A 16,072-nucleotide genomic window follows, 5' to 3' on the forward strand; every position below is an offset into this window, starting at 1 on the left:
CCTCCCTGTTTTGTTTACACTGCGTACATTCCTTTGATAGTCAAACACTTCCAAATGTGCATTCTTGCCCAACAACAGCAGCGTTTCCTCCTCTCGAACACTTAATTAACATATTATACCTTCCTAAATTACAACTTCCTGTTTATGGGGATTTCTTCAGTGCAGATGGATATCAGAGAACATTTTGTTCTGAAGAGCAGGCGGTTGCTCAACAAGAGTCTTTATGGTCTTTATCTTGATAACACAAGTCACACCAAGCTGCATGTTTGGAGGAGAAACTAACGACATCAGGTAAAAACCGACTTCCTTTACTCCACTCACATTTATCTTTCGTTTGTTTGCTGCTGTTTTTTTATTATTGTTTGTTGGGTCAACAGCCATGTTTATGTACCCCCCCCCTTATCTGCTCTCAACAGAAATGGGTGAAAGGTCCTGCAGACTGGAATTTTCCCAACTTCTTTACTCCTCAACGCGAACCAGATGTTGTGTGCTCCTGGCCTGTGCCCCCTCCCCACACTCCCTCGCACACCCCCGACACACCCCCTCCTCTCTGCCTTGCCCCTCCCTGACTCCCCCAACCCTTCTACTCTCTCCCACCCTTTGTTCCCCCCCTTCCTTAAAAATGCAGTGTCTGTGCGTCCCTCCCTCATATCGTCCGAGGCCTGACTCTGAGGATGGACTGTGCACTGCTGCTGCTCTCCCTGTGGGCTCTGGCTGGAACGGTGTCCCTGCAGACTTCAGGTGAGACCCCCCCGACTCTTCACATCACTCTTATCACTCACACTGATCCTTGCATACAGAGCAAACACAGCTGGACCTGGGAATGCAGTGGGGAATGACCACATATTAATTCAACGTCATTATTGACCGGTCAAACTTTTCCACCTCGAGTTCTGCTGAGGTTGAGATTGAATAATGATGGTGTAAAGGTACAGACCGGGCCTGGGACCATGCAATTAATCAAACAGATGCACTTAATCATTAGCATTAATTAAGAATGAGACTATGCAGTGCACTGTGTGTACTTTTGCTCCTCGTGCACATTGAAAAGTTCTCAGTTGGGTCAATAATGTTGATGTTGAATTAAGAGAAATAAAAGATGAATCTTTGGCAGTAGCATACAGTCCTGATGGGTAAGTCATGTCAAGTAAGTCAATGTATTTAAAATCATCTTTATCTTTGTTTTATTTTGATTCAAATCATGTCATATTCCCTCAAAATGCAAATTGTGTTTGCACAAAGTGATGGTAAATGTTTTTTATATATTGTGGTGAATGCATTATGTTGTGTTGGATCCTCACTGACCCTTCACACACCATCACAGGGGATTCTAGATCTCCCATATCCTTATTTCAGATTTGCAATAACAAATTACATTTCTAATATTCCGTACACTGTGCACTGTACACTGTGTGTCCATGCTGTTCTGGGAAGATCATGCGCGCATTAGCGCAGCACGTGTGTGTTTGTGGTCACATGTGCTGTGGGCCGAGTGAATACAGTAACACACATGTTTTCATTCTCAGAGATGAAATAGGGGGGACCCAGGCTGAGTCCCCCTGCCTCTCCCCCCTCAAATGTTCTGGACATTAAGGGTGTGTCGATATTATTGTGCAATGTAGAAAATGTGGAGGCTCTGGGTGTATAATGGGTGATGGAGCACATATGGAGGAGTAAAGGAAATGAGGAGGGGCTGTAAGTACTGGAGTATCCCCGTAGATAAATCCTGTATAAATGTGAGTTTCATGTCAGACTTTTTCTCCACTGGGAAAATGAATTAATGACAATGCACAGAATGAAGCTTTAACATTAACTGACTGAACACTCCACAGCAAGACTGAAATTTGAATGGCTGCCATCTAAAGTTACTCATGCAACCTGGGTGGCAAATGTTTGCCCGGGCCACCCACACTGACTTTGCTCTCCCTCAAACACAAAGCAAAGCAGAATTGGCAATAAAATCCCATCACGGCCCCGTGTGTTTACAGCTTTTACAAGGGGCCACAAATGGAGTAGAATAGAGGTAAACAGAGGAATAGTTGCCGCGGCAGTGTGACAGTGTGTGTGGTATCACAACAGGGTCGTGTCCGGAAAGACTTCTGGGAGACGAGAGGAGGAGGACGTGTCCTCGGCACTGCAAAGACGACAAAGACTGTGGCAGCAAGCGCCAGTGTCTGTGTGACGGCCAGTGTGGTCTCAGCTGTGTGGCTCCAGGTAACTATTTGTATGCATGTGTGCCCTCAATTGTCACTGTGAATGCCACAGTGGGCTCAGTCATTAACCCTGTTTGTGTGTGTGTGTGTGTGAGTGTGTGAGTGTGCGTGTGTGCGTGTGTATACACAGCTGTGCCAACATACATCTGTGTCTGTGTGTGTGTGTTTCCTGGAAAATAAAATAAAAGCCTCGGTCATGTACAAAATCTGAGCTGAAAACGTGCCCTATGCCAACGCTGAACACAAGCTTTTTATTATGCCTGCACACTGTAAAAAGGGGCACTGTGCATGGATCCAGCCTAGTTATACAACCTCATTAGTGCTCTTTTAAAGTGGTTTAGAGCAAACCATTTCATTTCCGCTGTACAAAGAACAACAACAACTGTTTTGTTCCCTTCCTCCTGCTCTCTCTCCTCTCTCTGGATCCTCTCTTTTCTCCTCAGGTCGTACTTGTCCCTGGCCTCTGCCCTCCAGTGAAAACTCCGCGGCCCACCTCCTCTCACCCACTCACTCCTTCTCGGCCCTGCTTGAAGTGCGCTGCCAGCCTGGATTCTCGATGCCCAATGGCTTGGATGCCACTATTCGCCGTTGTCAGGGTGACCGACAGTGGAGCGGGGATGAGCCCGTCTGCACAGGTGGGTTTGAGTTCATCAGAAAAAAAACCAGGTTTCTCACTCCGCTTCATCCTCATAACATGGAGGCAAGGAACATCTGGTGGAATGGATTCAATATATTGTCTTTTATTTAACGAAAGCAGCATGTGGAGGTCAGCGATGGTCAGAGAATAAACAAAGCTCTTCGGAGACGGAGAGACAGAGAGCGACAGACTGATATTCAGAAACGAAACCCCTCTGTGACTGTGCCGACGGAGACATTGCACAACTGGGACCTATTCTCCTCGTCACCATAGCAACCAAAGCTGTAGTTGTTCGTATTGGCTGTCAGAGGATTTTACTCCTGAGCTGTTGCTGAGTTTATAGAGGCGACGAAAGCCGAACGCACACGCATGTGCACGTAGATGGATATGCACATGTGTATGACGTGTTTGTATGTGCACTACATGTCACAAATCTGTTTTCTGTGTGTTTGTCCATCTTTATGGACACAGTTTGAGGTGTTGTTGTGTAGTGCATTATTTTGCTCTTCTCTTATGTGCTATTATTCAAGAGTGAAGAAAAGAAACCATACTATATGTTCTATACAACACTATATAAACCACTATAATACAACAAAACCCCAGATTACAGCCAACCCAATGTAACCATGGTAAACTGCATCCTCCTGATCAGAGTTTCAACAAAAATCTAACGCCACAAACTGCTCAAGCTTAAAAGTTTCATGTGCTTATACAACTTTTGCAATCTCTTAATTAACCCAAAATGTAAAATGTATGACATGTAAATTATGAACCTGTTTAGGCCGCCGAGTCAGAGTGGAGCTGTGAACAAATCCAGACAAACTCGCGAGCAGCTGAAGTCAATTCTCTCCCCCAAAAAATACAAGAGCATTCGCTGTGATTTATGTTAATTAACGACCAACCACTGTGCCCTGAGATACTGGAGTGGTGAATTATTTTAATTTTCCGTCTCACTAAATATAGAACGACAATGTGAAGGCATTATTTGTTCTCTTGCTGTGCAGCCTTATTACACTCACCACTGTGCCACAACGTTGCACAGCAGCACATGAACTAAAACCCATCAATAATATGAAAGTATAAAGATCTCATGAACGTGCAGCACCTGAGAGTTTTGGTGCTGCTCTAAATCTAAATCCTGGTGCATTCATCTCACAACTGGGGCCCCTCGGTGAAGCTGTTTCCCTACGAGTCCTCGGCCCAGCTGGGTCCTGGTCTCACCCTGGAGATTCTTTCTGTATCTATTCAAAGATGTGAACCAGGGATACGATTCTCAGCCCCCTCGTAGAGTATGCACCTGCTGGGAGACGGGCAGAAGGTAGGTGGGTTTTGAACGTGTGAGAGCGTTCGTATTGTGCGTCCTCTTGCATATGTGTTAGAGTGTGAGTCGAGCTCCTTCATGCTTGATGAGAGGCAGTGGGCGGCGGATCACTGTCAAAGTGGCACAGAGCTGCGTGCACACTGTGTGAGTGTGAGTGTGTGTCTGCTGTGTGTGTGAGTGTGTGCCAGTGTGAGTGTGTGTCTGCTGTGTGTGTGTGTGTACCAAAATGTGTTTGTTAGAGAGAGAGAGAGAGGTAGAGAGGAAGGTTTTTTTCTGTGTACATTAGATGTGTATGTGTGGGGGGGCGGACTGCACATGTGTCACAGAGTTTATGTTTGTGTGTGTGTGTGTGTGTGTGTGTGTGTGTGTGTGTGTGTGTGTGGGCGACAGATCACAGTCAGGAGAGTCAGAGAGCTTTCTTGCTCATGCTGCTCCAGGCCTTTCTGTTCCCTGTTCTCCGCTGCTCTCTCCTCTCATCCTCTTTTCCTCTCATCTCTCTCTCTCCTCTCATCCTCTTCCATCTGAGGCCTCTGATAAGGTCTCTCTCTACAATGAGAGCCAAGGACAGGCATGCAGCTCTGGGCTATTCAGTGTTAGTGGTGTGTAGATATGTCGGTGTGTGTATTTGCGTGAGTAGAAACAGAGTAAAAACAGCAAAGGGGGGTTTATATGACGCCTGGTTGGTCCTTTGCATCGTCTGTCTCAATCAGAATCTGATGCATTTAACGCTGCAACTCATTCAAAATCACAATTTATCTCATTTTTTTGGAAAGGTGAATTTAATATACCTGTTCTGCTTGCTAGCAGTTTGGTGCTGCAGCCTGTGTGGGTGGCAGCAGTATGAGGCAGGAGAGGGGCGGTATGTGAAAACAGAACCTGGCTTCAGGCTCTCATCTGCAGCCAAACAGACCCGTAACTCTCCCTCTCCCATAGGTCCCTTTACATTCTTATATTAACGTCTCTCGGCCTCAGATACCTAAGACAGCCCTCAGGCAAGCGCTGTCTCTGCCTTTCAAATCCGCGTTGAGCTCAAAAAACCCTGCGCTTGATGCAGCTCGGGTCGCTGCAGCCTCTCTCCAAGCACCACTCTTGATATTTATATATCCACAAGCGTGAGGTACTCAAACTTCCAGGGATGAACAGCGCTAGGTGTTACACAATCACAGATATATAGCTGTGTGCTCGGAGAGGTGTTGGGCAGCGTTTCTGTGGCGCGTCGAACTTTGTTTTATTACCTAAGAAGGGTTATTTCAACTTAAATAACAACATATGGGGTGAAACGCCTCTGTGGGTCACAAGCTAAATAGAAACCTTGAGTGTAGCACAAGTCGTATGAGGTAGCATGGATGGATGTTTCTATCTTTCCATCCTCCCTCACTGTTTCTTCACTGCTTTCTGATCTGCTTAGTGCACCAGCTGGTCAAAGTTGACTTTATGTACTTTAAATAGTTTCTATCTATCTATCATTGGAACTAAAACTATTCAAACTAACCAGTTTAAACCAGGTAAAAGGGTAAAAAGTAACTATTGGGTTATTTGTAAATACGGATGCTTTTAACACAATTGACATAGTATTGTAGTAGTAGTATTCACTAGTAAACAATGCATCTTATTGTATAATTATTATTGCATGAGTAAAGTACTAGTACCTCGAACTTTAACTGTAAGTACAGAGTTAATACATTTAGTAGTAGTTACATCCCACCTCTGGCTTTTCAGATTTTCTTATTTAATAAAGATGCAATAAAAAATATTTTGAGAGGAATATATATATATATATATATATATATATATATATCCCCACTTGACTGTGTGAGCAGCTTGTAGACAACTAAGTACTTTACAAATCAATAAATCACAAACAAAAAATATGATAAGTTGAGAGAATTTGCTGTGTTATGCACTAAACAGCCCAATTGATAAATACTTAATTGCAAAATTAGTCCACGTTGCAACTACACAGTAAAATGCTTCTTACACTTTACTACGTCGACATCAGTTGTTAGTTTTAGTGTAACACTTGCATCAAGGACACTCTGGTGTTTCTACTGCATTATCTTCCTTATGTAGCATTTTTAATCCATGAATCAGAGTATGATGTAGAGTTTTCTTGCTTATTTCATGTAGATAAAGAATCTGAATACTTCCTCCACCTCTGCTCATCTGTCTTTATCCTCGTCTCTAACCTCTTTTTCTCCTCTGACCTTCAGAGACTCAGTCGGCCGAACCTACTGCTGCCCAGACCTGCCCTCTGCCTGAGGAGGTCATCGACACCTTCAGCATCCAGGGCAACGCCACTGTAGGAACCTCCATCCGCTACAGCTGCTTGTCTGGGTGAGAGGGGGCTGCTGGGAGGGGAATGTGTGCGAGCGTGGGCAAAGGCTCTGAAAACCTGAAATGGCACGAAGGCAGAAATGGAGGGAGTGAGCTGACGGGAAGCCTTGAACGCAGGAGAGGTGTTGTTGGGGAACGATGGGTGACGAGCGATGAATGGCAGGGAATTCATTTTGATCTCCCAGCTGACAGTCTCAACACTGAACTAACTAGGTCATTACAGTCTAATCGTGTATTGACTCCCTTTTACTCACTGACTCATCTCACAGGCTAAGATGAGCCTGAGTGGATGTGTCAGCCAGAACCGTGCACACACAACATTTAGAAAGAGAGAGAGAGAGAGAAAAAAAGAATCATTTACAGTTTTATTTCCTCCATCACTTTTCTTCAGACGAAGCCTCTTAGCCGTCAGTACTGTACGTCTGTCGTCATGACTCTCTCTCTTCTGTCCTGCAGAGCCGATATAGTGGGGAGCAGTGAAAATTTCTGTCAGGACAATCACACCTGGCAGTATCCTCATCCCATCTGCAAAAGTAAGTGTGCAGGAGCATGCTGCACTGCACAATAATGTGTGTGTGTGTGTGAGCGTGCACGTGTGTTGCATCGACCTTGCACTCAGTGTGACTTCATGCATCTCTCAAGGTTAGCAGGAGAAGATGAGGTATGAGTCAGTAATTTGCATAAACTGAAGAGTTTTTCCCATCGTTGTGTGTGTGTGTGTAAGTGTGTGTATGTGTGTTCAGATATGTGAGAAAGGGTGAATCAATGGAGACAGACAGAAACACACACACACTCCCTGCATGTACACTTTCAAAATGCACTGCTCTCTTTAGCAGTCTTTTTCTGCCATCTTGTGGTTAAACCTGGTATTGCATGGCCTAGTCTTCAGTGGTAAATTCTTGCAGCTTGAACCAGACTAAGAGGAATAAAACTGACCCTGGCTGAAAGACAAGGGTGAAAAAAAGCAATAACATCTGTAGTTCAACTCTAAAATCAACGTCAGATGCAGGAAAAAATATCCAGTGTTAATCATATTCATATTTTTTGAAAGACGAGTGGATTTCCTGGTAATCTGCTCCCCCCCCCCACCCCCCTACTCTTTCAGAGGTGTACTGTCAGCCTCTACGCGACGTGGAGCAGGGCTACGTGGTGGCCGTGCAGAAGACTGAATATGAGGTCGGCTTTGACATCCACTACCTCTGCAAGAAAAACTTCCTCCTGGACGGACCCCAGAAGGTCACCTGCCTGTCCAATGGCAGCTGGAGCGCGTCGCCCCCTCACTGCAGAGGTGAGAGAGGTCCTCTCAGAAGCAGGGTGGCGGGGGTGGGGGAGGGGGGGGACACAAAGACACACGTGAACAGGCCTGGAAACATATAAATATGCATGTGTGAAGATAATTTTAGGATTTAGACTCTGGCGCCTTGTTGATCCTTCTCTCAGCTCGCTGCCTCATCCCTGCTGAGAGGAGCCGTGTGATGATCGGCGGAGTGAAGCGTTGGCCGTTTGACGTGACAGACGCCATGGTTCCTCACGGAGAAAAGGTGGCGTTCTACTGCAAGCACCCTCCCCAGCAGTGCAGCTTTACTGCGATCCAAGCGTGCTTTGACGGAAAGCTGGAGCCACCAGCATGCTACCTGGGTAAACACACACACACACGCACACACACACACACACACACACACACACACACACACACACACACACAAGACACTATGATCTGTTTCACTGTGTGAGTCAGAGGAACATTAGGAGGCACTGATTCACATTATTGACATTTGGAGACTTTTGCATCACTCCTGCACCTTCCCTCTGTTTTCCAGAGCCCACGTGGCTGCAGTTTAAACTCTTCCCTCATCGGCTCATCTCGGAGATCGAAGAGTGTGAGCATGCTGACGTGGAGGGACGACCTCGCACGTCTGACCCCGGCCCACCACCCCACACTCAACACTAAACCCCCCCTGAACTCACACCAGCAGCTGTCTCCTTCAGAGAGCTCCACCATCCTGCTGCTTTGACGATCATGGTCAGTTGGACGCTGGTGTGAAGGTGGGATTATAACCTCCAGTGTAACTGTCATCCTCCTCCAGATGCAATCATAGACCCCCATGATGATTATGTATATATAGTACAATAGTGCGTGCTATAGTAGTTATGTTCATGTAACCTTATGACTCTGTGACATCTCACTGCGCGATCTCTCTCCTGGTTCAGTCTGACGCATCAAGTCTTAAGGCTTGTAAGTTTAAATGATGTGAGTGATTTGAAATAAAAACAATGTAGAAACGGTTTCCTTTTTTTTTTTTTTTATTGATTGCTTATAAATCCGTGTGTGACTTCAAGTCCATGTTTCTCCCTCCTCCACCTGCCTCGTCTCTGTGACTCTGAGGCCGCAGGTTCAATACTCACAGGCTGAATGTGGCCACTCGGCCGGAGTGTCATGCTCATGTCCCCTGCACACTATCACACTGCAGGCGGGATTACAACCTTCATTCAAGGTACAGATGCAATCACAGGCTTCCATGATACAGGCCCCAGCAGTTATGCTACCTTCATGTACTCAGTATGACTCTGTGATATCTCACTGTGTGATCGCTCTAAAAATTATTTCAAAACAGTTTCTTTTTGTGGCTTAATGCACATAAATCCTCCTCCATGATACCTCCATGTACTCAGTGTGACTCTGTGATGTGTGATTTGACCTCTTCAGCCTGATGCATCAAGTCTTCGGGCTTGTGAGTTGAAATGATTTGAAATTAAAAAAAACAGTGTGAAAACAGTGTTTCCTTTTTCTTTCATGTACTGCCCATGCAGTGTGAGTGCCTGTTGTCTCCATCCTCCCTGTGACACACACGGAGTCTCTGTGTGCAGGCTGCAGGTTCAACCGTACTCATAGGCTGAACATGGCCACTGGTCGGACCCGGTAGGCTGCGACACCATAGCAACTCCCCTTGACCCCTCCCTCCCTCAGCATTCGCAGCATCACCCTTTACACTGCACAGTCATATTTGGTCCTCCGGAAGCCTCCGCAGCTCGGGTAAGCCAGTCCCTGTGTATGCAGCGAGGGTGGAGTATAGTTCAGATATACAGTTTTTAAACGGGATCGAAAGCGTCCTGCCCCGCGTCCTGGCAGCAGCGGGGGCCGGAGGGAGATGACAGCGCGCCGGGGGAAAGTTTGTCCCGGAGCCGCCGGGTTGCGCTCTCGGTGCCTCGGACCCTCGGCTCTAAAATGGCTGGCTGTGGGTTCGAGGAAGCTGCGGTGGCTGAGGGGGGGAAAGCGTCGCTCCACACACCGCGGCTGTCTGCAAACAAACACGTTTCTCCTCCTCCTGCTCCTCCTGCGACGCGTTTAGAGATGTCCCAGGTCCGAGAGCTGTCAGGGCGCACCACGGCCACACGGGCGTTTCGGACCTAGGACTGTGCGTAATGGCGTCGTCCGACAGGGCTCCTCGCTTTATCCCCCCAGACTCAAAAAAAACTAAACCAGGCTGGAAATGTAAACGGAACGTGAATAATATTTTTAAAATGACGCGTTTTGTTGTGAGGATCGCATGTGGATCGCGGTGGAAGTGCGAGGGAGGAAATGTCGTTTCGCTCGCATCACTCGGACCCTCCTGCGCTCCGGTGCGTTTCTGTGGATCGATCGGTCACATTTAGCCGAGATGTAATTTTGGATCATGCAGGGTAACAGCACAATTACCAGGAGCATCTCGTGTTGAGGAGGAAGAGGAGGAGGAGGAGGAGATGGAGGAGGAGGAGGAGGAGGAGGGAGGTGTCATGTGAGTCAGTTAGAGATAAAGGAGTTTAATCTGATCCATGTATGTGGTTTTAATATTTAAAAAAACAGTGATGATACCTGCTGTTTGCTCACTTGACCCCTAAAAAACAGATATCACAGGATGTGTGTTTACTTCCTTTGCCATTCATGAAATGTTTTATCCTCATTCTGCAACTGTGAGTTTCTAATTCATTATTCTATCCCCCCCACTTCATAGAGATAGAAATAGGTATGCCCCAAAATGGATTCTCAGTTGGCTTCAGTCCTGACCAGTGGCAGTCTGGATGCCCAAAATGGCAGCCGGTGTGCAGGGGGACCAGAGGCAGTGACAGGCGGCTGTCTGGACTCAGAGGACAAAACCTCCCTCGGTACTGTACCAGGTAACCTCCAGCCATGCCCCGTCACAGCAGCGGTGACCATCATCACACAGGATGCTCCTCCAGTCAATGGGAGAAAGCCAGAGGGGGGCGGGAACTCCAAGCCAGCCTCTCAGGAAACAAGTAAGATTGGTGGGCTCAGGCAGCCAATTACAGTCAAGACCGGAGTGCCTGCTCTGCGGAGCCAGCCAATCAGGATCCAAATTGTCGTCCCCCCACGGTGCGAGAGGCCAATCACGAACTCCGCCATCAGCCAGACCAAAGACTTTGCTCGCACACACTTCAGGAGGCCTGTTCTGGCCTCATCAGGAGCAGGGAGACACAGAGGCGAAATCCGAATACCTGCCGTCAAACATGGAGCTGGACTCAAGGAAGGTGCTCGTCAAAAGGCAGAGGAACCTGAGGAAGAATCATTCCACGAGACGGAAGCCGAGAGAGGGAATAAAATGTGCAGAGAGGGAGATGTTTTGGATTTGTCCGAAGCTCTAATAGAGAAAACACAGAGTTGGAAGGTGATTAAAAAGGAAACTACAGAGGGAGACATTGAGAAAAATATTCCTCTGATTTTGCAAGAAATGCACTTGGAGACGTATGAGACATTCAGCGAGGTGGGAATGGAGGAACAGACGGAACCACTGGACCTGAGTTTACCCAAGAAAAGAGAGGGTCTGCAGAGGAGGTGTGGGAGCTGTCTGGATGATTCTGGCTGTGAGACCTCGCTGGTCATGGAGGTAGATGAATACGAGGGAGATGGAGACAGAGACGTAGTAGAAGAGGACGATAACGATGAAGATGGCACAGAGACACTTGAGGACTCTCTTCTGTCTCCCTATTTCTTTTCTACCTCTGTCTTTACCTCCCTCTCCTCGATAGACTGTGACACTGACGACCTTCTGCTCATAGACGACCAGGGAATCCCGTATACTCTCAGTCCGGAGGGAGTGAAAGTGCCGCAGGTCGATGCTTCCACGCCGGAGGATCCCAGCTCGGATCAGGCTCGTTCAGCAGAGGTGGAAGGAAAGGAGTCGTCGGAGTTAGCAGAGCCGAGCCTCAGCCAAAGTTTAGATAATGCACTTTCTGATATGGCCCCTGATACAGAGTCTCCGTCACTTGGTGCTGATCCGTCAAAAGCTCCAGACGCCCTCACGAGTTTGATTCTGAACTCAGATCCCTCACAGGCCTCAGAGTCAAACATTACAGCTGTCCAGGAGGCCAATGCTGCTCTGTCCCCTCCTACTGGGATTTCAGTCCCCAGTCAGCCCATCCAGATACTCACTAACCCTTCCACCAATGCTCCCATCCTCCTCCTGTCGTCCTCCTCTTCCTCTCCTCAGCTCTCCTCCGCTCCCATGGGCCTCTCGCTTCCCCTCTCCATCGCTCAGACCTCACCCGGTGCTTCCACCCCCATGTTCCTTCTCCTCTCCTCTGTGGCCTCCTTCTCGGGCGACTCTACCTCCACCCCCATCGCTGTCCTGGACCCCTCGACGGGTCAACTGTCTCAGATCACTGCAGCATCAGCGCCGGTCTCCCTCCCGTTGTCCTGTGGTCAGGTTGGCTCACTGGGGTCCCCTCTGACCACGTTGTCCCACCCTGTCATCAGACTGGGCACTGGTGACTCCCCTGTCGTCCTGTCAGGAGTGACTAATGTAAACTCTGGGTCGGCCCTTGCTGCCCCTTCGTCCACTCCTGCTCTCCAGAGTGACCACAACAGCACGGCCCCCACTCTCCTCGCTCAGACCACCTCCGCTGACTCAAACCCTGGAACTGAAGCCATATCTGCCGAAGGAATCTCAAATGAAAACGACAAGCCATCAACTTTTGCAGAAGCCTCTCCTCACCTACCGTCGGCCAATATGACCTTTGACCCCTCAGCTCTGCCCAGCTCCGAGGCAGAAGCTCAATCACCGGCCTCGGAGTCCAGATTCGACCCCTGCGACCTGCACTCAGAACATTTACCTCTGGACGACCACCTTTACTTCTCAAACATGGCCGCTCCTCCCTCCCCGCCCATCGGACCCATACTCCCCACGGATACGCTTGACCCGCTGGATCCTCTCTCTCCAGCGGCGTCGCCCAACTCTCTGGCTGCCCGCAGGGTGTTGTACTGCCAGCTGTGCCCGCGGGTCTTCTTTTACCTCTCCGACCTCGAGCGCCACGCCATCACGCACTCGCAGAAGAAGCCTCACGTTTGCCAGCAGTGCGGCAAAGCCTTCAAACGCTCCAGCCATCTGCAGGTAATAATACCAGACGTCACTTGAACAGATGTCTCAAATTATTATTGCAATAAGAGTAGCTGATTTCTTTGGGCCGTTTTGGAGCAGCAGAAACAAGCTGAGAACGAATGATTATTTCCATTATTGATTATTCTACCAGAGTTTTTCAAAATTAAACAGTTATTCACAATTTCCCCGTCTGAAAACGTAGATATTCGGAATCTTTCTAAGCCAACCATTAAAACCCCAAAATATTAAGTTTTAAATAATACAAAGCAGAGAAAAAACAGAAGACATTGATATTTTAGAAATTAGGACCTTTAAGTATTTGACTTTTCAATTTGGAAAATGACCAATTACACTGTTATGATATCCAAACACTTGATTTGTTTTCTATCAACTGATCGATACACAGACCTCTGCCAAGACCCAGCAGTCCCCTTCAGGAACCACTTTATTCTGATCTGAACCAAAGTGCACACACTCAAAGATGTCAGTCCACAAAACATGTCTGATTAATCTTTACCAGCATCCATGGGTTATTCTCTGAGAAATCAATGAAAATATAGAGAAAAATCATAATGTTAAACAAAATGGATCTGCACCAAATGTCATTCCCAGACTCTTATCACACCCTTCCACCAAGTGTTGTGGTAATCAGTTGTTTTTTAAGTTGATATTAATAACTTTAATTTACACACTCAGTAGATACAGATCGACAGGAGCAGTTTGGTGCTGAGCAGGTAACATTCAGCGGGTTTTTAGAGTTTAACTGGTGCAAACAGCTGCCTGGTATGAGAGCAGGTTAGAGTGAACCTAAACAGTGGAGGTGCTGTGGCTCAGGAGGGAGAGAGGGTCGTCTACCAACCAGAAGGTCGATGGTTTGATCCCCTGTGTCATTGGGCAAGATATTGAACCCCAAGTTGCCCTGTTGGCTGTGCCGACTGTGTATGTATGAAGGATATGTGATAGAGAAATGGCTGCATATTGGTGCGGTTTGGTCCATAAGTCTGGAAAAGTGATAAATACACACAGTCCATTTACCATAGTTTTCTGTAGGTTCATCCTTACATCACTAGCGTCACCTTTCATACAGAATTAGTCTATAAAGATGATTTTAACCACTTTAATAAGTTTTAAAATGTGAAAATATTCAACAGGAAATTGCTGTTTTCTTCAACAGAGACACAAGCACATCCACACAGGCCAGAGGAACTTTGTGTGCCCCATCTGTGCCAAACGCTTCAGGGAGGCTGGCGAGCTCCAGCGCCACCAACGGGTCCACACTGGAGAGAAACCCTACCAGTGCCAACTTTGCCACACGCGCTTCGCCGAGCGCAACACGCTGCGGCGACACACGAAGCGCAAACACCCTTACCACCAAGTAGCCATGGAGATGCTGAATGAGAGAAGAGACAGGGGCGGCGGCGGCGGTGGCGGTAGCGTTACAGGAGTGCAGGAGGAAGAGGAGAGCGCCGAGTGGTACAGCTCCACGGTGTCTAACTTGGAGAACTCTGATTCTGAAATGGACACTTAAAGACACTAAACTTTCCTTATCTATTTACTTTCAAAGACAGAAGCACTAACAATATTTATTTCAACGTTTTTTAATAGTGATTTATTTATATGAATGTATATTATTCCTATTCCATTTAATGGGCCAAAAACGCAGCTTTCAAAGTCATACCTGATTTTGAATTAACTTTCCCATATGAAAAAAAGTTGCATATATAAAAAAGGGAAGGTTCATGCTTGAAATCATAGTTTTCATGTGAGTTAAAAAGAGGAATTAGTTTGCTCACGTGCCCCCTTGAAGTTGCATTCCCATACAATTCACGATGAAACCCTGAAGTGCTCAGAGAAGAAGGGTAACTTATTTACTCTCTAAACTATTATCTGCTCTACGTGTAAATACAGTACAAAGAGATCTATTTGTAAGAGCTGCACTATCTTATGTGAGAGATGTAATCTATCTTTCTTACCGTCAGAGACACTGTGAGTCATTTGCACTTGATTTATTGGAACTCAGCATTCACTTGTTTTTTTATTTTTTGTGGATGAAGATGCTTTTCTCTTGTGTTGATGTATTTAATCCATATCACGTAAGAGTCTGACCAAATGTTTGCGTTATTCCAACATAAACACTATATTCAGATTTTTTTGTTATATGTGAATTCTGTTTAACTTATTTGAATAAAATTTTGACTGTAAACTGTCACTGAATCAATATTTTTTCATTTCAGTCTTCTCCCACATCGGTGTTGTATTCATACATCAGGTAAAATAATCTTAATACGTGTAATCTGGCTTTTAATAGAAAGGTTTCACTCTCCTACAAAGCATCTCTCAGTAATGGCCGCTAGCGTCCTCAACTCCCTGCTAATTCAAGTTGATTCACCGAGTTTATTTTCTTTTTTCTCCATTAATCACCAAAGCAGAGACTTGACATAGATCTTTGTGAAGAAGAAGAAGAAAGTTAAAAAAAGACGATACTCGATATATATCTGCTGGGGTGTGCAAGCCAACCACTTGGCCTGCCTCCAGGGAGTAATTGAGTTTTGTAAGACGGTCCTGTGTTTTTTGCACTCTCTCAATTTTCTGCTCCATTTAAGCCACAGAGCCTAACAGAGCTAAGCAGCTTGAGATAAGTTATTAAATACTGTATTGCTCAAATGACCTACCTGCGTCCTCGTGGCTGTCCCGTTCCTTTTTCCTGCTCCGGCTATTGTGCTGATAGCGACACTGGGGCACTTTGGGTGAAAGGCCTGCACTGAGCTCCATTGTGTTTTAGTTTGAAAACCTCACTTCTCCAGAGGGTCGGTGGAAAGAGAGAGGTGTAAGAGAGTGCTATGAGCAAAGGTTAACCAAGTAGTGTGAACTACTTCTTCTACCTCTAACTGAATCCTTGTAGCTCAGAGATGCAGTGACGTGAAGTTTCTAAAAAGAGTAACACAAGTAACACAGCCGAGTAGACTGTTTGCACAATGTGGCGAAATACAACGTGAGACAACACAACATTTTCAACTGTCATCTGCTCTGCCATTTATTGCAGGGCGGCCACACAGGTCTTCAGGTCCGTCTACACTCACATGTTCATATGTACATAATGTGTCTTCATAATCAGATCCTAATGTGATGTCAATGTAAGTAATCATCCAAAAGTTCATGCAAAGCTAATGTGAGGCTTCAGCAGAAGAAAAAA

The 16,072-nt window shown here is 46.5% G+C and overlaps 2 protein-coding genes across 3 annotated transcripts; both read left to right on the forward strand.

The window, feature by feature from the left end:
• The first annotated feature begins 164 nt into the window (after window positions 1-164).
• ntd5 (ntl-dependent gene 5) lies at window positions 165-8,791 on the forward strand. The gene is made up of 9 exons (XM_035163780.2): window positions 165-291; window positions 417-741; window positions 2,080-2,214; window positions 2,657-2,848; window positions 6,382-6,505; window positions 6,962-7,038; window positions 7,611-7,793; window positions 7,946-8,143; window positions 8,326-8,791. The coding sequence occupies exons 2-9, from the start codon at window positions 675-677 to the stop codon at window positions 8,454-8,456; spliced, it is 1,107 nt and encodes a 368-aa protein (XP_035019671.1). The 5' UTR covers window positions 165-291; window positions 417-674; the 3' UTR covers window positions 8,457-8,791.
• A 677-nt stretch (window positions 8,792-9,468) lies between these two features.
• LOC118113783 lies at window positions 9,469-15,088 on the forward strand. 2 transcript variants are annotated; one of them, XM_035163778.2, is made up of 3 exons: window positions 9,469-10,281; window positions 10,498-12,891; window positions 14,054-15,088. In XM_035163778.2, the coding sequence occupies exons 2-3, from the start codon at window positions 10,522-10,524 to the stop codon at window positions 14,405-14,407; spliced, it is 2,724 nt and encodes a 907-aa protein (XP_035019669.2). In that variant the 5' UTR covers window positions 9,469-10,281; window positions 10,498-10,521; the 3' UTR covers window positions 14,408-15,088. The 2 variants fall into 2 exon arrangements, with proteins under 2 accessions (XP_035019669.2, XP_047196872.1); XM_047340916.1 differs by having other exon boundaries at window positions 9,483-9,539.
• Window positions 15,089-16,072: the final 984 nt, after the last annotated feature.

The sequence above is a fragment of the Hippoglossus stenolepis genome, chromosome 8, assembly GCF_022539355.2.
Source record: "Hippoglossus stenolepis isolate QCI-W04-F060 chromosome 8, HSTE1.2, whole genome shotgun sequence".
Lineage (NCBI taxonomy): Eukaryota > Metazoa > Chordata > Actinopteri > Pleuronectiformes > Pleuronectidae > Hippoglossus > Hippoglossus stenolepis.